The following is a 23,336-nucleotide window of genomic DNA, read 5'->3' on the forward strand; positions in this document are numbered from 1 at the left end:
AGGGGTGAACAGAGGCCCTGCTCTCCTGGATACTTACATTGACTAAAAGGAACCTGTCGCATCACTTGAGTAGTGGGGGCCTTCGTCTTTGACAGCCCTGCTTGCTCAATATGATGTTCCCTGGTTGCGAGGTGTACTCGTTTGAGATTCAGCGAGATCTGAAGCTCAAACAGTTGCTAATCTCCATGCTCACTCCAGCTCCAATCTCCTTTCAAATAAAAGGCCTCACCACCTTCCTCAGCTAAAATGGATAAGGGAGGACAAGGCTTGAGGGAGCCTGGACAGCTGTATGGTCCCGTTGTAAGATAAGACTCCTAAATTCCTGGAGTGAGTAGATGCTGTAAGGGAAGAGCCAGACCTGAGCCTACCTTGTCCTCACCTCAGGTGTTCCAGGGTGGTCAGCCGATCTCCACCACCCAGCTTGCCTTCCCGGAGCCTCAGACTGACGCCCCAGCGCTATGGAGACACCTTCTGGGAGAACCTTAGTCAAAGGCCCAGGTGGGTAGAAATGGAGAAAATGGGGATTAACTGGAGGTAGGGAGGGGAAGCTCTACAATTTTAAACTACCATAAAGCCTTATGGTAGCAATAAGCTTTAGTCTGGGGATAATTGCCCCACCAGCTGATGGACATTTTAGCTCCTAATGCCAAATAGGTGGTTGGGAGAGGTTGTTAGAGAAACAGTATGGATGGGGATGTTCTCTCTGTACTTAGCCCCCTTTTTGTGCTTCACAGCCCCACCTGGATGGAGGAACAGTACATCCCACCCCTGCTGGTATGACAAACTCTCTGCCCTTTGACACCTCTCAGTTAAGATTGCACCCACTGCTATCCTATCCCCAGCTCTCCTTATTACCCCTTCCCTCTGGTGTCCCCCAGCCAGTGCACTAACCAGGCCCTCCTTCCTATGAATCAGTCACCATGTTTTCCAGATCACAGCTGTGTTTTTGTGACCTGGGCTTCCCAAGACCCCTGACTCCCTATTTCAGTCCCAGCTCCCCTGAGAGACTCAGTTCTGCCTTCTAGCTCCTTTTCCCTATTCTCTGGCACAGAGAGCCACTGGTTGCTCCCAGCCTGGCCTGTACCCCCCCGAACGGCTCCCACCCCCTGAGGTGCTCTGCAGAAGAAAGAGAAGGAGGCCACATTTGGTGGGAATGCAGCAGGGATCTGGGGGCATCCCAGCCCGGGTAAGGGCTGTCACTTATCACCTGGAGGATCTAAGGAGGCGACAGAGAATCATCAATGAGTAAGGAGAGACATTTGGGCTCCGGGAGCCAAACAGGGTATGGGGACAGGACGGTTTGAACTAAAGAAGAGGTGGAGAGCTTTAAAGGAATTGGAGGTTGTTTGGGACTGTGCCATGGTCTTGGTGAGATTGAAGCAAAATTTCTATAGTATGGGAATGAGGAGGGAACTAAGGGATGGGGGATGAGCCACATGAGCTGAAAGGAGTGGAAACCAGGTCACTGAAGACAGGAAAGCACTCCATACAACTGGAGGATAGTGCAGAGCTAGAGGTCACCTCTTGAGCCCCTGGACTGAAAATACTTCAGTCTGAGGGGAGCAGAAAGTTGGGAGTGGAGAGTTGGAAGTCAGATGACAACACTCCTGGGTCCCAGCAGGAAGTATTTCAGGGCAGAAAGGTGAAGAACGGAGAGACAGGAAGCCTGGCCTCCAGACACCTCTTTCCTAAGTCTGAAGTCTCCACAGACTGAAGAAGGCCCAGTGGGGCAGCTCTAGGGCTGCTTCTGAGCCCCTGGTGCTTGACGACGACGGCTGTGGACTCCCCAACACCACCGAACACCCTGGTCTGGAAGAGGAGAGGGCAAACTCTCCACGGGAAGAGGACCACTTCCTCGCTCCTGGCAGGGCCCAGGTACGGTTGAGCAGGAACTCGGTGGGGTGGTGGAGGGTGATGTGGATGCCTCGTCTTGCGTGGAGAGACAGCGGGAGCCAAGAGGCACGTTGGATAGCTGGATTTGAGAGGAACAAAAATAAAGTAGATGAGAGCCAGAGACTTGGGAGTGCCTGGGTTTGGGGACTAGGAAATCTGGAGAGAGACCTATTTTTTGATTCTTCCTTTTTTTTCCTTCAATTTCTCATTCATTACAGCTGCTTTGGTCTCCCTGGAGTCCCCTGGGCCAGGAGGGGTCTTGTCTCTCCGGGCGGCCGAGCTCTCTGGCCTCCTTCAGCACTGTCACAACCAGTAGGGACCCCCTTTACAATCCCTGGGGGGTGGAGTTGCTGTCGGAGGAGTAAGGAGAAACCGCCCACGCCCAAGATGCTAGCGTGCTCCAGGGCCCACGACTAGTTCTGGGCGCTGTTATCTCCAGCATTTCTGACATCAAGGCATTCCCCCTTTCCCTGACCTTTCTCACTTTCCTCTCCCATCCTCTGAACTAGGCACGAACGGGGCTCCCTTGGCCTCCCATCTCTACCCGCCCCTCTCACAGGAGCTCCTCAAGGCCTGTCGTCCCGCAGGCCGGCTCCCTGCCACTGTGTTCTCTTCTTGTTCTGTTATTAAAAAGCAAGCAAGTTGAGCCTGGAGTTGTCTTTCTCTCCGCGAAGTAGTGATGGAGAGGCTCGTGGGGCGGGAGGGCTCCCTTCACCTTCGTGAGGACCCCGCTAAAATGAAGTCGGGCTGTGTCCCCCAAATTCAAGGAGTTGTGCCCGAAAAAAGTCCTGCCGGCTCCAGCGTCCCCCGCCCAGCGCTGCCGGCCGCCCGCGCCCCACTCCCCCGGCCGAGGTCACGTCAATCGGCCCAGCTTCCGCCTCCGGGACCCCGCATCCTGCCCCTCAGCGCTGCGGCTCCTTCCGGGACTTCCCGGCAGTCCGTCCCTCCGCCTGGCTCGGGGCCCTGGAAGCCGAGTCCCTCCAGCCAGCGCCCCACCCAGAGCCCCACGTGTGCTGACCCCAGGTTGTCGTCCCGACCTCCATCCCCTTAATTGGGAGGCCCCGCCCCGTGCGCAGTGACGTTGGACGCCGCTGTCAGCCGGCGCTGGGGGGGGGTCGGTGTGGGGTAGAATGGCCGCTGCCGCCGTCACCCGCGGGACCCCGGGAGGTAAGAGCCGGGGCCTCTCGCCCGCCTCTCCGCCCCCGCGCCAGGGGGCGCAGCTCCACCGGTCCGGACGTTGCGCGCCGCGCCGGGGACCACCGGCCCTCTCCCGGTTCGCCCCCACTCCCCGCTTCCGTCTTCCTTCCCCGCGCCAGGGGGCGCAGCTCGGCGCAGGGCCCCACGGCGGACCTGCCGGGCCGGACCGTCCCGGGGACCCCCGCACCCCGGCACCCGCACTGCCCCTTGCCCGCCACGCGCCCGCAGACTTTGCTCCGCATCTCCTGCAGGACACCCCTCCGTGCGGGAGGGAGGCGGGATCCTCCCACCTCGGAGTGTCTCCGGGGACCACCGCCCCGCCGTGGGGGGGCCGCCCCCGGGCCCGCTTCTCACCCTGGCCGGCTCCCCATCCCCGACTGCGCACCTGCGCCCTAGGGCGGAGTCCTTACCCCAACCCAGGCTCCAGTGCTCACAGCCGAGCTCGGACGGGCCTCTTCCCCCTCCCCATCCCCGGACACCTGGTGGAGCCCGCGCTGAGAGCATCCTCCAGCCTCCATCGGTTCCCCCAGGAGGGTGGGGGCTCAGGCTGGAGCCAGAGTGGTAGATGGGGTAGAGTAGGCCTGGAGGCCGAGGGAGACAGAGGCTTTGGGGAGAGAGGTGCGGCGGGGTGCACAGGGCGGTCAGCCTCAGGATGGAGGATGGGTTGTCCTGAGGGTGGGTAGCTGGGTCCTGGTGTCTAGCCCAGATTCTACCAGGCCCTGACCAATCTGGAGGGAAGGGTGTAGGTTAAGATCAGTTGTCAGATATGCCCTTCCCCTTCGAAAAAATCAAATAGAGAAGTAACTCAGGGTGTGTCTTCTGAGGCCTAGCTCTCCACCCGGACTTAGATCTCCTGCCCTCCCCCCAGCATCCAGGCTCTCATTTGCCAAAGCATCCTCCAAGAACCGGATGTTCTGAGTCCCAGCCCCAGGACCTGAGCCCCAGACTCGCAAGAGCCCAACGCCAGCCCCGCCGGCCTTCGCCCCTCCCCCACCCTGCCGGTCTCTTCCTGATTACTCTGTTCTGTTGTGTCTCCCACTCGTGTTGGTTCCTGGCACCATGTCTGGGTTCTCCCTCTCCTCCATTCCCTGGCTGTACTCTGACATCATAGCCCAGCCCCTTCCTCTCACTTCCTCATCTTTCTTAGATATCACGACCCAGTTCTGTACCTGGTCTCCCACCTCATCCTCCTCATCCTGGATAGTGTGGAGGCTTCTGCCATGACCTTGTTCTCTCCCTTCCCAGCACAGACTCCCCCTCCCCCCGGCCCCTCAGGCCGGGGGTGACCTTGCCCCCTGGAGCCCTCACCATGAATACCAAGGACACCACTGAGGTTGCTGGTGAGTTCACAATCCAGGTTCCCAGTTTGGGCACAGCCTTTTTTTCTCCCCAAGTAGTGGTGACCTTCTAATTCTTGGATCTCTGCTCTCCTTGTCATCATTTCATCCCACCCTCCCGCCCTGCCCCACCCCACCCCACCCCACCCCGCCCCGCCCCATGCTCTGGATTTGGCCCTTTTCCCCTGGATTATCACAGGGATATCAGGAGCAGCACACTAAGTCCTCCCTTTCATCCCCTCTAGAGAACAGCCACCACCTGAAGATCTTTCTACCCAAGAAGCTGCTGGAGTGTCTTCCTCGCTGTGCGCTGCTGCCTCCAGAGCGGCTACGGTGGAATACAAATGAGGTTTTCTAGGGAGCCTGGGGGATTAGGGCGTAGCAGGGCCTGGTGGGCTGGAGGAGAGTGAATGGGGGTCTTGCTGTGCCTGTCAACGTTCTCTAGGCTCTTTGAGGATCATAGGAGAGGTATAAAGCCCTGCGTCTTGTAGTAGCTTGCTTCTCCTTGGCATATCCACCTGTGTAAAGATACTATCTACCACTTACAAAGTATCTCCTACAAACCAAGCACTCTGCTCCGTACTCGTCCTGCATTATCTCCTTCAGTCCTCCAAGGACGCTGTAGAGCAGATGCTGTTGTTATCCCCGAGGTATAGATGAGAATGACCAGGAGGCCAGCCTGAGACTTTGGAAAGGGGATACCCACCTGAGTGCCTCTTCTCCTGCAGGAGATTGCATCCTACTTGATCACCTTCGAGAAGCATGATGAGTGGCTATCCTGTGCACCCAAGACAAGGTGAGAAATTTTGTGAAGGTGGGGAGTGGCAGAGATCCTGGGTTCTGTACACAGAACTCAAGGCCAATCCTTCCCTCCTCAGGCCTCAGAACGGCTCTATTATCCTCTACAACCGCAAGAAGGTGAAATACCGGAAGGATGGTTACCTCTGGAAGAAGCGGAAGGACGGGAAGACCACCCGAGAGGACCACATGAAGCTGAAGGTCCAGGGCATGGAGGTAAGCGAGGCCTCCAGCTCACCTGCCCTGGCCCTCCTTCTCCCCACTAGCTGGGTTCCAGCCCTGCCAGGGCTTGGTGACATTCTCTGTCTACCACCCTCCCAGTCACTCTTCCCTTCTCACTCACTTTGGATCCGCTAGGTGGTTGCTTAGCCCACTCGCTGCTTCCCATTTCCCTCCATGACCCAATTCTCCAGGACTTAGGCCACACCTCCCTCTGGAGGACACAGATGCCCAATCCCCTTACTTCTCTTGCATTTCCCGCAGGGGTCCGAGTACTGACCCTCTAAGCACAGGTTTCTCTTCTCTCAAATCATTGCTCCTCATCTTGGATGTGTTGTTGCCATGCTCTCTGATTTTTGGATAGTCCCATATGGCAAATCTGGTCCTTGTTGTAAGGCCTTGGCCCCACTGTTCCCTCCTCTCCGTCCCGGGGTGACTTGGGGTGCTGGGATTTGAAAGGTGTGGGGAATAGGTGGGGGTGGGTGAGGGTTAAAGAGGAACTGGTGGAAAGATTGGGATTCCTGCAAAGGGACTGAACAGAGGAAGAGTTGGGGAGCAGACTAGCCCTCCCCCCACCCCAGCCTGTCTCCTGGCAGTGTCTCTATGGCTGCTACGTTCACTCTTCCATCGTCCCCACATTCCATCGGCGCTGCTACTGGCTGCTCCAGGTGAGGATGGAAGAGCTCAGGGAGACAGAGTCTACCTGGCTCTTTGAGGGAGGTGGGGGTCTGCAAGAATGAAGTGGAAGGATGACTAGGTTCTGAGTGGGAAAAGGCGACTGGGAAGAAGAGAAAGGGGTTTGGGGATGGAGAGAGCCAGAACTTGGGGGCTGAGGTTGGGGGTGGCTGGGAAGAAAGTGAGGACTAGGAGGCTGAACCCCTGGGCAGCAGGACCCCATAGCACTCTGCGTGTACCCTTGTGCTCTCAGAACCCTGACATCGTCCTTGTGCACTACCTGAACGTCCCAGCCCTGGAGGATTGTGGAAAGGGCTGCAGCCCCATCTTTTGTTCCATCAGCAGCGACCGTCGAGAGTGGCTCAGGTGGTCCCGGGAGGAGCTGTTGGGACAGCTGAAGCCCATGTGTAAGGCAGCAGGGCTAGGACGGCTCTCAATGGGGAGAGTGGACATAGGGAGCTCCCAAAGGGACCAGGGTTCTATACTCAGGAGTCTGTGGGGTGACCATTTCCCCCCAAGCCAGGAGGGGTCTTTCCTGGGTGGGTGGGTGGGTACCAGGGTCCCTGATGTGATCTAAGGTGTTGGAATATGTAGGGCAGCTGTGAGCTACAGGTCAGAGCCGTCTTGAGGCTGCTGGCCTCTGTTCACCCGGCCAGAAGTCTTAGAGCATCTCAGGTGCTTGGAAGAGCCATTAAGGTTCCCTGGTGACTATTTTGTGGGGGTCCCACAGCACTTCCCCCCAACTCTCCTCTAGTTCATGGCATCAAGTGGAGCTGTGGGAACGGGACAGAGGAGTTCTCTGTAGAGCAGCTGGTGCAGCAGATCCTGGACACCCACCCGACCAAGCCTGCACCCCGAACTCATGCCTGTCTCTGCAGTGGGGGCCTTGGTTAGTGACCCCTGACCTTGGAACCCTCCTCCCTCCTAGTGTGCTGCCCTTACTCACACCAGGGGGGATAGCTGGGATTTGCATGCTTATTTGCATGTCTTTTGCATGTTCCAGAAAGATGGGCCAGATGAGCAGAGGCCTTCCCATCTGCACACTGCCCAGTTCCTTTTACTTGATTCCTGGCAGCCCAGGCTCTCTATTTGCTTTCTTCATATAGCAGCTCCTGGCCACCCCAGCACTACCACTTACACACAGGCTTAGCTTTATTCTTAGTTGGTACCCATTTGCTTCTGTTCTTTTGTCCTTTTTCTATGCCTTTACCTATTTCTCTCAGCTATTCCGCCAAGCCCTCAATCCTCTCCTGCAGTGCTCCTCCAGGGGGAGGGAGGGGGAGGAGAAATATTTCTGCCGCCTCCCAGTGGCCATAATCAGTATGGCACCTCTGGTATTTAGTGACATCTCAGGAAATGCATGAAAGCTTTCCAGTAAGGGAAGGCTGGAGAAAGATGTGTCGTATCCCTTCTCTCCCCACCACCCCTTCCACTGCAGGTTCTGGGAGCCTTACCCACAAATGCAGCAGCACGAAACACCGCATCATCTCTCCCAAAGTGGAGCCCCGAGCTTTAACCCTGACCTCTGTCCCCCATCCCCATCCCCCTGAACCCCCTCCACTGATAGCCCCACTTCCCCCAGAGCTCCCCAAGGCACATACCTCCCCATCTTCTTCTTCCTCTTCCTCCTCTTCCTCTGGCTTTGCGGAACCCCTAGAGATCAGACCTAGCCCTCCCACCTCCCGAGGGGGTTCTTCGACAGGAGGCACTGCTATCCTCCTCCTGACGGGACTGGAGCAGCGAACTGGGGGCTTGACGCCCACCAGGCACTTGGCTTCCCAGGCCGATCCTAGGCCTTCCATGAGCTTGGCTGTAGTCGTAGGCTCTGAGCCCTCTGCCCCGCCAGCTCCTCCCAGCCCTGCCTTTGACCCGGATCGTTTTCTCAACAGCCCACAGAGGGGCCAGACATATGGAGGAGGGCAGGGGGTAAGCCCAGACTTCCCTGAGACAGAGGCCGCCCATACCCCCTGTCCTGCCCTAGAGCCCGCTGCTGCCCTGGAGCCCCAGGCAGCTGCTCGGGGTCCCCCTCCACAGCCCAGAGCAGGCGGGAGAAGAGGAAACTGCTTCTTCATTCAAGATGATGACAGTGGGGAGGAGCTCAAGGCCCAGGGGGCTGCCCCACCTGTACCTTCACCCCCTCCTTCACCCGCACCCTCACCTTCCCCCTTGGAGCCATCGGGCAGAGTAGGAAGAGGGGAGGCCTTGTTTGGAGGAGCTGGTGGGGCCAGTGAACTGGAGCCCTTCAGTCTTTCATCATTCCCTGACCTCATGGGAGAACTCATCAGTGACGAAGCTCCGAGTGGCCCTGCCCCAGCCCCCCAGCTCTCTCCTGCTCTTAGCACCATCACAGACTTCTCCCCAGAGTGGTCCTACCCTGAGGTGAGTCTCAGGCTTCTCTCCTCCCTCTTGCATCCCTCTTACCCCGTGGTCTGTGACCTAGTTTCCCTCCGTTCCCACGGCTGCTTAGTTCTCTTCCCAACCTCTATTTTTCGTAGAGTGTAGCTCCTTTCCTGTTTTCATAGGCCCTCTGACTAACCCTTTCTCCCTCCCTCCTCCTTCCACCTGTGAATTGTGATTGCATGAGTCCCTCAAGTGCCCCAGGGGACTTCATTCCTTGGTGACTGTTTCATGGGGTGGGGTGGGGTGGGGTGGGGCCGGGGAGGGACTGGGACAACTCAGCCTGGAGAAGAGAAAATACAACTGGGATGTGATTGCAGACTTTGGCAAGCTGAAAGACTGTGTTCAGCAATGGAGAAGTTCTGCTTTTTGCTGCTCCAGGGAGGGAAAGCAGGAACTTCAGTGGGGGTCCAGAGGGGGCCTGAGAAAAGGACTTCCTTCCAGTGACAGCTATCTGCAAATGGGTTGGTAGCCTTGGGGGAGGCAATGAGTTCCCCATTTCTGGCAGATTCAGGTAGAGAACAGGAGTGTGGGGAGAAGGGACAGTGGGTTGAGTTCACTCCACTGGGTCCTGTCCAATCCCTGCACGCCAGACCCAGGGGTGTACAGAGGACAGTAGATACTCTCTCAGGGTCTGAATGAATGAATGAGTGAGTGAGTGAAGGGCTAATCAACAGAGAGAGCCCCAGTCACACAGCTCTCTGACTTCCGTCTGCAGGGTGGGGTCAAGGTGCTCATCACAGGACCCTGGACAGAGGCCGCCGAGCATTACTCCTGCGTCTTCGATCACATCGCAGTGCCAGCCTCCCTTGTCCAGCCTGGTGTCTTACGCTGCTACTGTCCCGGTATGGGGGCTGGGAATGGTAGGGGAAGGGACTAAGATAGGACAGTTAGGACTTCCAGGAAGCACTGGGAACAAACGTGTTGGGTTGTTGCTGAGAGTGGAAGGACCTCATCCAGTCCTGGGGCTGAGCCCTGTGGTCCGCCAGCAGGCAGATGACTCTGAGCTTAGGTGTCAGAAGGTCTAGTTCTGGTCTAAGAAATCTACTTCTTAGCTGACTGGTGACCTTGGGTAAGTCTGTTCTATTTTTAGGTCCTTGGCCTCCCCTCCTGTAAGGTCAGGCATTTGACCCAAGGAGTCTCTAATGTCTGTCCAGGCCCTCTGGCTCCAATCCAGGGAGTTCTTGGGAGAATGAGAAGGGAGAGATGTTGGTCTCCTCCAACCAGTCTTGGGACTGAAGGACATTGGCTTCTAGACCTGTGCTGTCCAATATGGTGGCCATTAGCCACATGTGCCTATTGAAATGAATTAAAATTAAATAAAATTTAAAATTCACTTCTCTTTTTTTAAAAATTAATTAATTAATTAATTTTTTTTTTTGGCTGTGTTGGGTCTTCGTTGCTGCGCACGGGCTTTCTCTAGTTGCGGTGAGAGGGGGCTACTCTTCGTTGTGGTGCACGGGCTTCTCATTGTCATGGCTTTCTCTTGTTGCGGAGCACGGGCTCTAGGTGCGCAGGCTTCAGTAGTTGTGGCACGTGGGCTCAGTAGTTGTGGCTTGCGGGCTCTAGAGCTCAGGCTCAGTAGTTGCGGTGCACGGGCTTAGTTGCTCCTTGGCATGTGGGATGCCCTTCCCGGGCCAGGGCTCGAACCTGTGTCCCTTGCATTGGTAGGTAGATTCTTAACCACTGTGCCACCAGGGAAGCCCTAAAATTCACTTCTTCCATCACACTAACCACATTTTGGGTGCTCAGTGGCCACATGTGCTAGTGCTACCCTATTGGACAGTGCAGATGCAGAATGTTTCTATCACTGAGGAAAAGTTCTTTTGGACAGCCCCGGTCTAGATGTCATTGCCAAGGCTCATCTCTGCCCTTTTGCCACCAACTTTGCCCCTTACCCGGCACTCAGCAATGCTGCTGTGGGACCCTAAGGACCACTAGAGTGACAGGTTGACAGCTTTGCTGTCTATGAGTGTGTCCTCCCCCAGTCTCAGCAGCCCTGGATTGCAGGAGAGGGGCTGAGACCAGAGAAGCTAGGAATTGGGAGTCTCAGCTTCTGGTCTTGGGGCCAGGGCCTGGTGGTTTCATTCTCAAGGCTATAGACATTGAGACCCTGGGAAAGAGCTCTTATTAGACCCTGTTGGTGAGCAGCTAATTCCTTTCCCACATCTTAGTAACAGGGTTATGACCTCTGGACCTTGATCTTGGGGAATCAAGAGATTTCACCATCATCAAGTTGTTTATAAGTATAGGTGTTTTTTGATCCTCTGCTTCTATACCTTGGTGCTGAACAACAACATCCTTAAGTACAGGGTCTAGAATCCAAGGGGTCTCTGGCCTATAGTAGGTATTAAGTTCTCAAATGAAGGGAATCCCTCCCCAGTTAGTGCCAAGGCCACTGAAGCCAGGAGCCTCTGGGGCCCACAGCAGGGGGAGTAGGGGAGGTAGATGTGAAATGATCACCTGTGACCCTGACACAGGGGTCAGAGAAAGAGCCCAGGAAAGAGAGCCCCCTCGCTGATCCTTGCCCTTCCCAGCCCATGAGGTTGGGCTGGTGTCTTTGCAGGTGGCAGGGCGGGAGGGACCCCTTTCTGCTTCTGTGCTCTTTGAGTATCGAGCCCGCCGATTCCTGTCACTGCCTAGTACTCAGCTTGACTGGTTGTCACTGGACGGTGAGTACCTAGCCCTCTGCCCCCACAACCTTTGAGCATGTCATGTTCCTAGACCCCTCAGGACTCAGGCAGCCACTGCCTTGCCCCTCCTTTACCACTCTTCCCAGCTCCCGCTTCACTGGTCATTTCTGGGTGCGGCAGCAAACTTCCTTCATCTCCTCTTCCCTGTAAATCTTGGAGCCAGCTTTGTCCCAGTGCTTGTCCTGTCCTCTGCATCTCAAAGGATGGGAGGGGCAGCGACAGGGTCTAGAGCAACATACACGGAATACACATGAGTGTATACGTGTACCTAAACACGTATTGAAACTTTCTTATCATTTTCCCCTGTAATTATAAAGATAGCCATTTATTATAGAAAATTTTGAAATTATAGAAAAGCACAATGTAGAAAATGAAAATTGACTATAACATTGCTCAGTAACATACACCACCTTTAATATATTTTCTTACAGAGGTGCACATACATACACACATGTACGTGTGTGTATTTGTTTAAATCCAGAACTGTGTTTGTCCCTTTTACTGGTTATCCCTCCTGTGGCTTTCAGAATTGTTTCTCTCCGCATCTGCTTCTTTCTCAAGGTTTGCTTGTCTCCGTCTCCTCCTGTCCCTATCTAATCTGTGCTTTACCGTCTCTCCTGTGGGTCTCCTGCCTCCCTCTTCTTTCCATTTCTCCTTGGACCCTTGTCTTAACTTCCCCTCTTCCTTATCGCCTGTTTGGTACATCCCCCAGCTCTCCTTTGCCCTTTCTCTCCTCTCCTTGTTTACCTCTTCCACACTCTCCTGTCACACCTGAGTCTCTGCTCATCCCTCTCCACCTCCTCCCCACTGTCCCCTCTCTACCTTCATGCCCTTCTGTCCTGGCATCTCAGAACATCCCCAGCCTGCACCGGTTTCTCTGTTTCCCCATGGCTCTGATCCCCTCCTGCCTCCCCTCCTTGTCCTTGTGTGATCTCAGGAGGGAACAGATATAGCTTGGGATGTGTGCATGTGCGCGTGTGCATTTGTGCATGGGGTGGGGGAGGAGGAGGAATGGACGTGGCCATCCATCTCTGTCACCTCCCCTCCCCGCCATCCTCTTTGTGGACAGCTGCGGGGGGCCAGGAGGAGGGGGTGGTGCTTTTCAAATCACAGTCTCTGAGCTCTTTGGGGCAGTGGTTAACAGAGAGGAGGGACCCTGGAGTCCTTGAGCCCCAGCCCACTACAGAGGTAGTGTCTGGGGCAAGAAGGGACAGAACTGTCCACCTGGGAGAAGGCTGGGAGTGTGTGTGTGTGTGTGTGTGTGTGTGTGTGTGTGTGTGTGTGTGTGAGATCTGGGGCAGCTAGGGCTGGATTCCCTGTGGGGAGTACTACTGTCTGTGTCTTCAAGGACACAGTCTTGGTTCTGGATTCAGGTCCTAGGTCGATGGATAGTATGAAGACCCCTAGTTTGAGGACTGGTCCTGGGGGACTGTATTCAGAAGATGGGTGGGTAAAGGGCCGTTGTTTGGAGAGGAGGAAAGGATATGATTGTGTCTTCACCACCCAGACTCTGGAACAGGGTCCAGTTTTGGTGTCCAGGGCATCCCCTAGACTCTGCCCACTGAGCCCCCCATGTCCACTCCCTCTCAGACAACCAGTTCCGGATGTCCATCCTGGAGCGACTGGAGCAGATGGAGAAGCGGATGGCAGAGATTGCAGCAGCTGGGCAGGCCCCCTACCAGGGTCCTGATGCCCCTCCAATTCAGGTACCTCCATGAGGAGGGCACTCTACGGTAGGGAGCAGGGGGAGGGTCTTCCTGTAGAAATAGGCTCTAGTGTGTGACTCCCCTCGCTCTCCGGTCCCCAGCCAGTCCTCCTCCCTGCTCCCTGACGTCATCCTGCTCCCACCCCCGCCCCGCGGCAAGAGTGGCTATTCTGGGCACCCTCTTGGCATGACAGGCTTCAGACTATTTCTGGCCTGACGGAGGGTGGAGGTGAGGGAGAGGGTGGGGGAGGGGATCCAGGGAGTTGGGGCTCAGTGCTCTGGGGGTCCCAGGTCTCGGAGGGAAGAAGGCTGGGAGAGGACTCTGAGTTCTGAGGGGGAGAGGTCATCTGTGGATATGGCACTGATCTGAGCCAAAGTGAAGGCACAACATGGGCAAGTGGGTGTGAGGTCTGGCACCCGGAGGAAGCTGCCTGTGGGGGGGAGGGGACACCCAGGAACTTGAACTGGGAGGACTGATGGGCCATCAGAGATCCGAGTGGTGGGAACCTAGACTGGGACGTGTGGGGAGAGGGCAGAACTGGAAGCTGAGAGGACAGGCGCGGGGTGGCTAAGGCCATGCCAGGCTGGGGATGCTCAGGTCTCTGCCTAAGGGTGTGTGCACCACAGGATGAAGGCCAGGGGCCCGGGTTCGAGGCACGGGTGGTAGTCTTGGTAGAGAGCATGATCCCACGCTCCACCTGGAGGGGTCCTGAACGTCTGGCCCATGGAAGCCCCTTCCGGGGCATGAGCCTGCTGCACCTGGCCGCTGCCCAGGGCTACGCCCGCCTCATCGAGACCCTGAGCCAGTGGCGGTGAGCCGGGGCCAGCGGGTGCAGGGCGGGGGTGCCCAGGGACTGAGGAGGAACTGGAGCCCTGCCATGGGAGCTGGGGTCACTGTGGAAAGGAAGAGGGGCTGGAAGAGGGTTTGCACTTGGGGGAGTTTTAATGTCCCCAGACTTACAACGCTGACCTCTTGACCTCCTTACATTCATTAATCTCTTTGACTGCTTATCCCACTGACCTTAGTGCTTCCCAGTCCCTTCGACTCTGAAGTTCCTACTGGGCGCCCTTTCTCCCTAACTGGACCCTGTTGTCCCTTTCCCAAACCCTCCAGGAGTGTGGAGACCGGAAGCTTGGACTTAGAGCAAGAGGTTGACCCACTCAACGTGGACCATTTCTCTTGCACTCCTCTGGTGAGGATGCTGGGTTCCTGAGTGCACGTGGGCAATGGGAAGCGGGAACGGCTCTTCAAAGGGAAGATCCTCTGAGGGATACAGGGAAGGAGTGAGGACGGGCCCCAGGCCTCACCTCCACCTCCACCCTCTTCTCCTCAGATGTGGGCTTGTGCCCTGGGCCACCTGGAGGCTGCCGTGCTCCTTTTCCGTTGGAACAGACAGGCACTGAGCATTCCCGACTCTCTGGGCCGCCTGCCCCTGTCCGTGGCTCATTCCCGGGGTCACGTGCGCCTCGCCCGCTGCCTTGAGGAACTTCAGAGACAGGAAGCTTCAGCTGAGCCCCCGCTTGCCCTGTCGCCGCCCTCCTCCAGCCCAGACACTGGTGAGGGTTTAAGAGGGGACTGTGGGTGGGAGGACAGGCCAGGGGAAAGTCAGAGGGTGGGAGACAGAGTGCGAGAGGAGGCAGCGGGGATGGGGAGGTAAGAGCAGCAAGGCCAGGGAGGTTGAGAGCAGCAAGGGGGCAGGTGGCGTCTTCTGTCCTCACCCCCTTCCCTCACCTCGCAGGTCTGAGCAGCGTCTCCTCGCCTTCGGAGCTATCGGATGGCACTTTCTCCGTCACATCAGCCTATTCTAGTGCCCCGGATGGGAGTCCTCCCCCTGCTCCTCTGCCAACCTCTGAGATTACTATGGAGATGGTCCCAGGCCGGCTCTCCTCTGGTGCCCCAGAGGCCCCCCTACTCCTCATGGACTATGAAGCCACCAACCCCAAAGGGCCCCCACCCTCACCGCCTCCTCTCCCACCAGCCCCAGATGGTGGGGCTGCTCCAGAGGAAACTGACAGCCCACCAGCTGTGGATGTGATCCCGGTACCGCTTATGTTGATGGAATTACGAGGGCTAGAAGTAGAGTGGGGCGCGGGGTGGGGTGATGCCGACCATTCCATGAAACAGAATCAGAGTCTGGCTGCAGTTTGGGAAGAAGGGGCCATTTACCCTCATTTAGGGACAGGCAAGTTTACCCTCTGCTTAGCTCCTGTCAGAGCTTGTGACTCAGAAGTCATGAGGCATCCGAGGTTAAAAATTCTGGGGAATATCTTCAGTTAGAGCTGGGCTGTAGGGGTTACTTGTTGATCCACGAAGGGACAAGGTTCTTGGGGAACGAGAGCAATGGCAGGAAGTTGGGAGGAGTGAGGCGCAGAGAGGTTGGCAAGATGGAAGCATCTGGCAATGACCTGGGGCAAGGGGGCGGGGGTGGGGTGGGGTGGGGAGGCTTGCACAGGGTAAGAGCTAAGAGAGTCTTGTGGAATGAATGAACACACGAGAGAGTGAATTTTCAAGTGCAGCAGCACAATCCTCTGCTAGGACTGGGGACATATCTGCTTAAGAGAGGCTAACGGATTAACTGGGTAGCACTGGAGCACAAAAAATGTAGACAGTTCCACAAGGTAGGCTGCTTCATGTGTGGCCAGCAGGAAGTGCTGCAGGCTTCAGGCCTGGAGCAAAGGCAAGGCTGGAGCCATTCAATAGGGTGTCATGTGACTGGCAGGCTCTGAGCTGATTCTTGGAGCATGGCACGGGGTGGTGGGCATGGCCAAGTCTGTGGGAGCTGGCATGGGGCAGGCCGGGTGGGACAGTGGGCAGTCAGCCTGGAAGGGTAAGCCCTTCATTTGCCCAGCTCCTGAATCCCCATGTGGTATATGTCCTTCCTAGCCTATGTTTTCCATGCCTCAACACAGAGGGCTGTACTCCTGAGTGGGACCTCAAGAAGTATAAATGAATCTGGAACACTGGCGGAGAAAGACAGGGTTAGCAGGGACAGCCGTCCCTGAGGCCTCATCGTCTGGTGCTGAGAGGAGGAACAAGATAGAAAGTGGACTGACGCTACGGCCTTGGCCGGAACAGGCTGGAACAGCTGGCAGTCGGGGCTCCTTGAGGCTCACCCAGCTTCTCCTCCATCCAGGTGGACATGATCTCACTGGCCAAGCAGATCATCGAAGCCACACCAGAGCGGATTAAACGGGAGGACTTTGTCGGGCTGCCTGAGGCTGGAGCCCCAATGCGGGAGCGGACAGGGGCCGTGGGGCTCAGCGAGACCATGTCCTGGTTGGCCAGCTACCTGGAGAATGTGGACCATTTCCCCAGCTCAGCCCCTCCCAGGTGACCAGCTCAGGACAAAGCCTCCACATCCTTCTTCAGAGGAACATGGGAGGGAGGGAGGAAGCTTCCTCATGGCCAGAGCTCCATCCTGGCTCAGGCCCCAGGGCCTTTCAAAAGGGGATTGGCACTGGCTGCTGAGTTCTGAAGTCACTCTGCAGGCTCTGTTGCTGGGGCTGTGCCTTCACAGCAGTCTCCAGGTGGGAGAAGAGGGACTTCAGATGCCCCACGGCCTCCCTTCTCCCTGTCCCTGCAGCGAACTGCCCTTTGAGCGGGGTCGCCTGGCTATCCCTCCGGCACCTTCCTGGGCAGAGTTTCTCTCTGCATCCGCCAGTGGCAAGATGGAGAGTGATTTTGCCCTGCTGACCCTATCGGATCACGAGCAGCGGGAACTGTACGAGGCAGCCCGAGTCATCCAGACGGCCTTCCGAAAGTACAAGGTCAGGGGGCTGGACATTTCAGGGGATGAATTACACAATCTTGAGTGGGGAGATTACAGGTTCCCAGGACTTTGGGAGGGACAACGGTCATCCACACAGGCCTGGGATGGGGTGAAGGGTCAGGGGACCCCAGGCAAGTTGGAAGGGCAGGTCAGATGTCCGTTAGGTGGGCGGTTAAGTGCTGAGACCTCCTTCTCTCCCCTTAGGGCCGGCGGCTGAAGGAGCAGCAGGAGGTAGCAGCAGCTGTGATCCAGCGCTGTTACCGGAAGTACAAGCAGGTGAGACCGTCTTCTCTTGAAAGCATACCCACCAACCCACACCCACACACACCCATTCCAGCCCAGAGCATCCAGAATGCTGCCGGAGCCCTAACTCCCCTTCTCTCTCCACAAGCTGACCTGGATTGCACTCAAGGTATTAGGCGTGAGACCTGGGTGTGAGGTTGTCTGTGATGATTCAGCCTTTCCATGAGCGTGTGGATTAGAGAAATAGACTTGCATCAACTGAACTTGGGGGTGACCCTCAGGGGTTTGGGTTTCTGTCCATTTCAGCCCCTGCCCCTCCTCCCCACTCCTGCAGTTTGCACTCTATAAGAAGATGACCCAGGCGGCCATCCTGATCCAGAGCAAGTTCCGAAGCTACTATGAACAGAAGCGGTTTCAGCAGAGCCGCCGGGCGGCGGTGCTCATCCAGCAGCACTACCGTTCCTACCGCCGCCGGCCCGGGCCTCCCCACCGGCCCACGGGCACCCTGCCTGCTCGCAACAAGTACGGCGCTAGCCCTCCAGCCCTCTCTGCCCACCCACTGGGTCCATGCCCACTGCCCGTGGACTCCCGACTCATCATCCTGCCCCCCTGCCTTTCCTTGCCAGGGTCCCTAAGGGGCGGAGGGCAGGGGATGCCTGAGTGTCGTGGGAGGTCTCATCTTTTCTTTCTTCCACCAGAGGCTCCTTTCTCACCAAGAAGCAGGACCAGGCAGCCCGGAAGATCATGAGATTCCTGCGGCGCTGCCGGCACAGGTGCTGCCCTTTCCCTCACTGGATTTGGGCCTGCCACCTCCCCCACCCCACCTCCCCGATCTGCGGGTCTCCTCTGACTCCTTCCTTGTTTCTCCGCAGGATGAGGGAATTGAAGCAGAACCAGGAGCTGGAAGGGCTTCCCCAACCCGGACTGGCCACCTGACCTCTCCACTGCCTTTCTCATCACCCTGGGGGCCGCTTCTTGCAGTCTTAACAGGGACAGGGCTCTCTGGGGGAGGGGGAGCCCCCTGTCGGCAGCTTTCCCATCACTTCTCTTGGAGCCCGTCCTCGGTCTCCACCCCCTCCCCCTCCGAAGTGCTGAACTGCCTCTCCCACCCCCGGCTCCTTCTCCTCTTCCCTCCGGGTCGTGCCCCCCCTCTTTTAGTCCCTGGCTCCAGAAGACCCACGCCCCACATACCTGCATCTTCAGCTGTGACCTCCGGAGCCCTGCCTGCCCCTTCTCCACAGCTCCCTCCCTGCCTGTACCCACCTCGGCCCCTTCCTGACTTGCCTTATTTATTTGTTCGACGCGTCTCTGAATGTATCCGCCTCGGTCCCAACTCTGCCTTCGCTACGCGCACGCCCCTCGTGTTTCAGGGCTGACCGTGCCCCCACCCCGACTCCGCATGTCTGCGTCTGTTTCCTCCCTTTCTTGCCCTGTCTTCCCCCGTCACCCCGACAGACTCTGACCACCAACCTCCGGGCCAAAGGGGGGTGTATATAGGAACGCGTTGCGGAGTCCCGCCCCGTCCCCGAGGGGAGGGGGCCTGTACATAATGTAACATACAGAGTATAGTGAAGAATCTATTTAAGGCGCCGCAGGGAGGGCTGCACGGCCGGGCTTGTGGCTCCAGGCGCGGCGGGGGCCTCCTACCGGCTCCACGAGCACTTTCTACTTGTGCATGGGCTTGGTTTCTACGAATTGCCATTAAACATCGCTGCACCAGCCAGCCTCCGGCCTCTGTCTGCGGGGGGGCGGGGCCTCGGCCGGCGGGAGGCTGCAGGCGCGCGGGGCAGGGATCTAAGCCGCGCCGGGGCGGGTGCGTGCTTTTCCGCCTCCGACGTGTTTCCGGCCTTAAAGGCATTTTGCCCTTCCCTTTAAGACGCGCCGCCCCCTCTCAGTCACTCCCAAGATGGCGGACCTACTGGGCTCCATCCTGAGCTCCATGGAGAAGCCACCCAGCCTCGGTGACCAGGAGACTCGGCGCAAGGCCCGAGGTGAGGATCCCAAATTCACAACCGGCTTTCTTCGCCCGGTTCTCAGGACCGCACTCCTACCCCTTTGGACGACCCCACCTTCTCAACCTTGAAAGACCCCTCACGGGCCCCTTCAGAGACCCCCCGACTCCCTAAAAGGGGTGCCGACCCGCCCGCCGTTCTTAGCGGACGATGATTGGCTACCTGAAGCCCAGCGGCAGGCCCTTGGCTCTTTCTACCCTAGCCTTCCGCAGTCCTTGTTTTCAATTCGCTGATGCGCTCGCCTGTCCGCCGGTGGCGTGCTCTGATTGGTAGGCTGTCTTCAACCCCACCCAACCCCTTGGTGTTCCTCGGCCCGCTTTCGGATCGGGGCGGGGGGTGTGAGTTCGACCGCTCGGCCCCGCCCACCTCCCGTCGCTCGAGTCCCTGCGCCTCGCCCCCTTCCGATTGGATCCAGGACACGCCCATCCGCAGTCCTTTCTCCCCTATTGGCCACCTCAACTTAAAGGTCTACCTATTAAGTTTTGTTCGACCTTCCTCTAGCCCACCCTCCCCTCAGCACCTCTAACTGGCTGCTGGGTCCTTTCGGTGCTCTTATGCGCCTCCTACTTGGGGCCGCCCTCCAACCTTTCTCTCATCTGTACCCTTAAATTCCCGAGCTCCCCGGGCGGGTCGTGAATGTTGATTGAAGGGATGAGAATGCCCCTACCCGGTCCGATTGGCCGTGGTCTCCTCGCCTGTGTTTTCCGAGTAACTTCCCAGCAGGCGGCTCAAGTTGGGCTGCAAGCTTAGGGCGCGGCCCGCCGGTCGGTGCAGGCCTCTCTTGCTCGCTTTGCGGAGTGTGAATGAGTCTGACAGAATGACTGACTACCTTGGGGAGGACACCGGCTCCCGACCCGTCCGAGGGAGGCCAGGGCAGCCTGGGTGCCTTCAAAGAGCTCAAGTGCTGCTTAATGTCGAACTAACATCCATATTTACTGAATGGTTGCTAGGGGCCAGGGTACCCTCAAGGAGCCCACAGTCTGGAGCATCGATGAAATGCGCATTGATGAAACGATCACACAGGAGTTTAATAACCAACTTTATAAGTGCTCTGAATGAAAAATAACTTATGAGAGGGGCTACCTAGGGGTCCTAACCTAGTCTGCAGTGAGCTGAGATGCGAAGAACAGGTAAGTCAGTGAGTGAGAGGGGAGCGCAGTGCTCCAGGCAGAGCTCTGAAAGCTCTGAGGAAGGAGGGAGCATAATGGGACCTGGGAACTGGGATTATTTAACACCATGACTGACTAGGTGGGTTCACCAGCGGCCGTTGACAGACTAGGAAGCTGAAGTTCAGAGTTTAGTCAGCTGCCTGCCGTTACACGGTTACTAAGTGGTGGGGTTTCAAACCCATGTGTGACTTTTAAGGCTATGTTCTTAACCATAATCTTATGCCACTTTCTCAGATGCAGAGAGATGACTCATAAGCCAGTTCGAGAACAGTCAGTGACCAATATGGGGTGTGCTGATGGTCAGAGCCCTTGAGGTGGGAGAGAGGAGAGCTCCTGAGCTGTCGGGGCCCTGGGGCCACAGAGAGTAACTGGATAGGAGATGAACAGGGTCTGTAGCTTCTAGGAGCTCAGAGTGGGGTAGGGAGGACAAAAGTTACACTCTGTTAGCTCTCAGCACATGCTGTAGTGGGTGTCTGAACCGAATGTGCTTGGGCCCCAGAGGAAGAAGTGAGTAACTCTGACTCATGGTGGATCTCAAAGTTTGCAAGAGGAGGAAGAGCATTTCAAGCAGTAGGAACAGCATGTGCAAAGACATGAAGTGATTAAGAAAATGGGAAGAGGTTCAGTGCAGCTGAAGGAATTCCAATCCTGTGGAAGAAGTGGGCCTTAAGGTTATAAAGAATTTGAAATGGCGGAAGAGAGAAGAGGGAACAGTGAGACCCAAGGGTAGGGAGTTCCCTTTACAGCTCACCTCAGACACCTACACTCCCAAAGGAGAAGAGTGTCAGAGTGGCCATTTCAGCTTCATCTTGGCTGTAGAAGTAAAAAGTGGGGGTGTTACACAATATAGGAAGTTAAATAATTTCCCCTTCCCTATGTAGACAATGAGATGATAAGCTCCTTGAGGCCAGGGCTCGGTTTGTTCTCGTTACCTCCCCAAGTGCTTTATAGTTCTTGGTATGTCGCAGGCATTAAATAAATGTTTGTTAGTTGGTTTCCCCAGTGGGTTGGGAAGTGGGGTTGAGCATGATTCTAATCTTTGTTACTCCCACTAAACTGTGAGCTCCTAAAGGGCAAAGCTATGTCTTAATCCTCTTTGTGCTCCAGGTCCTAGCACAGTGCCAGGTATAGAGGAACTATCAATAAATGCTTGGCAAATAAACAGTCATCCTACCTTCCTAGCCTGATACCCTCCCAGTGGACATGAGATCCCTTTTAAAGCCTTACAAACTCTCCCCACCCATGCTTCCACCCCTGGCCTCATGCTGCCATTCTCACCCCCAGAGCAGGCAGCCCGCCTGAAGAAACTACAGGAACAAGAGAAACAGCAGAAAGTGGAGTTTCGTAAAAGGGTGAGAACAACTGGAGAGATCAAAGGCAGCCTCAGAAGGGACTTCCAATAAGTTAGAATTGGAAGGTTGAAGAGTCAGTTTGTTTGGAAACTGTCTTGAGAGAGGTGAAACCCAGAAGCCAGTGGCACGGCGGCTGGGAAAGGCGTGGGAGGCCAAGGTCTATTGGCCCGGCGGGGGAGAGGGGTATTGGGGTGGGGCCATCATCTCATATCTTCTTCCCTTTTCCCTTTACCAAGATGGAGAAAGAGGTGTCAGATTTCATCCAAGACAGTGGGCAGATCAAGAAAAAGTTTCAGCCGATGAACAAGATAGAGAGGAGCATACTGTGAGTGTCTCTGGGCTGGGGAGGCAAGAAATGGGTGGCCAAGGAGGCATGAAAGGGCCAGAGGGGAGAACCCTCCAGAGGAGGGCGCTGGGCCCCCTCGTGGCTCTACATAGCCTTTCCCCTTCGCTCCCCCTTCCCAGACACGATGTGGTGGAAGTGGCTGGCCTGACATCCTTCTCCTTTGGGGAAGATGATGAATGTCGATATGTCATGATCTTCAAAAAGGTAAAAGGGGGACCTCCCTGGTGGTCCAGTGGTTAGGACTCTGAGCTTCCACTGCAGGGGGCACAGGTTCGACCCTAGTCAGGGAACTAAGATCCTGTGTGCCGCGCCGCACTGCCAAAAAAAAAAAGGTAAAAGGCCTGAGTTCCCCGCTGTCTCCTCTCTCCTTTTCAGTCTGTGCCCCACGCTGAGGGAGAGGAATGAGATAAAACATGTATGTGGAACCTTGACCCCATCATCTCCTTCTTTCCCAGGAGTTTGCACCCTCAGATGAAGAGCTGGACTCCTACCGTCGTGGCGAGGAGTGGGACCCCCAGAAGGCTGAGGAGAAACGGAGGCTGAAGGTGAGTTACGCCTGGCAGTCCCTGGGGCCCTGCAGCTCCCCACCTGGGAGGGGTTGGGCTCAGGCCCTGAGCTCTGGTGCCTCACCTTGGCACCCCTAGGAGCTGGCCCAGCGGCAGGAGGAGGAGGCAGCCCAGCAGGGACCTGTGGTGGTGAGCCCTGCCAGCGACTACAAGGACAAGTACAGCCACCTCATTGGGAAGGGGGCAGCCAAGGATGCGGCCCACATGCTACAGGCCAACAAGACCTACGGCTGTGGTGAGGCCACAGTGGGGGCTGGGAGGGCAGGGGAGAGGAGCACAGGATGGGGGGAGGGGAGCGAGGCTGAGGCACAGGGCTCCTAGGCCCTCCCACCCTCCCCTCTGCCCCCAGTGCCTGTGGCCAACAAGAGGGACACACGCTCCATTGAAGAGGCCATGAATGAGATCCGGGCCAAGAAGCGTCTGCGGCAGAGCGGGGAAGAGTTGCCACCTACCTCCTAGACACCCCAGCTCCCTGGGGCAGGGCAGAGGGCAGGGAGGGACGAGGCTGCTGCTATTAGAACCCATCCTGGAGCCCCACCTCTGAAGCACCTCCTAACAGCTGTCACTCAGGCTGCGGGAAAGAGGTGTTTGATTTGTCACTGTTGGAGCTTGGATGTCTCTGTGTGTGTGTTATGTGTGTGTGTGAATGTACAGGTGGGTATTTAATCTGTATTATTCTCTGTTCTCCCTGGAAATTTCTTTCCCATGGGGCTGGGGTTACTTTACATTAAATAAACACTGTTTGACCCAATGTCTTGGTTGGTTTGAACAGAGAAAGGTGGGTCCTGGAGAGGAAGAGAAACAATTATAGACTGAACAGTATAAGATTGTTTTTGTGGGCCAAAGATGGCCAAATATTGGCACTTTTGTAGACATTTATAAGAGATAGTATTTTTTTTTTTTTAATTTATTTATTTATTTATTTATGGCTGTGTTGGGTCTTCGTTTCTGTGCGAGGGCTTCC

At 56.6% G+C, this 23,336-nt stretch overlaps 3 protein-coding genes and 1 pseudogene across 13 annotated transcripts in view; 3 read left to right on the top strand and 1 right to left on the bottom strand.

Annotated features, from left to right (window-relative positions):
• Positions 1-2,539, top strand: part of INCA1 (inhibitor of CDK, cyclin A1 interacting protein 1) — an 8,340-nt gene extending 5,801 nt beyond the window's left edge. For all 6 annotated transcript variants that reach the window (XM_059906544.1, XM_059906541.1, XM_059906542.1 and 3 more), the window contains exons 3-7: positions 385-498; positions 735-774; positions 1,052-1,245; positions 1,710-1,875; positions 2,112-2,539. In XM_059906544.1, the coding sequence (XP_059762527.1) occupies positions 385-498; positions 735-774; positions 1,052-1,245; positions 1,710-1,875; positions 2,112-2,258 (661 nt within the window). In that variant the 3' untranslated portion in view covers positions 2,259-2,539. The remainder of the gene's footprint in view (positions 1-384; positions 499-734; positions 775-1,051; positions 1,246-1,709; positions 1,876-2,111) is intronic.
• Positions 2,540-2,795: 256 nt separating this feature from the next.
• Positions 2,796-3,608, bottom strand: LOC132354563 (uncharacterized; annotated as a pseudogene).
• On the top strand, positions 2,851-17,958 carry CAMTA2 (calmodulin binding transcription activator 2). 6 transcript variants are annotated; one of them, XM_059906533.1, is made up of 22 exons: positions 2,851-3,060; positions 4,336-4,430; positions 4,673-4,776; positions 5,156-5,223; positions 5,306-5,441; positions 6,026-6,112; positions 6,373-6,526; positions 6,874-7,008; positions 7,558-8,498; positions 9,235-9,361; positions 11,054-11,188; positions 12,800-12,915; positions 13,542-13,726; positions 14,029-14,107; positions 14,249-14,471; positions 14,654-14,955; positions 16,049-16,245; positions 16,499-16,682; positions 16,889-16,960; positions 17,262-17,449; positions 17,626-17,700; positions 17,800-17,958. In XM_059906533.1, exons 2-22 carry the CDS (start codon positions 4,400-4,402, stop codon positions 17,861-17,863), a joined length of 3,603 nt encoding a protein of 1,200 aa, XP_059762516.1. In that variant the 5' UTR covers positions 2,851-3,060; positions 4,336-4,399; the 3' UTR covers positions 17,864-17,958. The 6 variants fall into 6 exon arrangements, with proteins under 6 accessions (XP_059762516.1, XP_059762517.1, XP_059762518.1 ...); XM_059906534.1 differs by having other exon boundaries at positions 6,041-6,112; XM_059906535.1 differs by lacking the exon at positions 6,026-6,112.
• Positions 17,959-18,694: 736 nt separating this feature from the next.
• Positions 18,695-23,123, top strand: SPAG7 (sperm associated antigen 7). The gene is made up of 7 exons (XM_059906547.1): positions 18,695-18,918; positions 21,393-21,460; positions 21,697-21,785; positions 21,926-22,010; positions 22,262-22,351; positions 22,451-22,607; positions 22,722-23,123. The coding sequence occupies exons 1-7, from the start codon at positions 18,834-18,836 to the stop codon at positions 22,829-22,831; spliced, it is 684 nt and encodes a 227-aa protein (XP_059762530.1). The 5' UTR covers positions 18,695-18,833; the 3' UTR covers positions 22,832-23,123.
• Positions 23,124-23,336: the final 213 nt, after the last annotated feature.

This window comes from Balaenoptera ricei, chromosome 20 (assembly GCF_028023285.1).
Source record: "Balaenoptera ricei isolate mBalRic1 chromosome 20, mBalRic1.hap2, whole genome shotgun sequence".
Taxonomy (NCBI): Eukaryota; Metazoa; Chordata; class Mammalia; order Artiodactyla; family Balaenopteridae; genus Balaenoptera; species Balaenoptera ricei.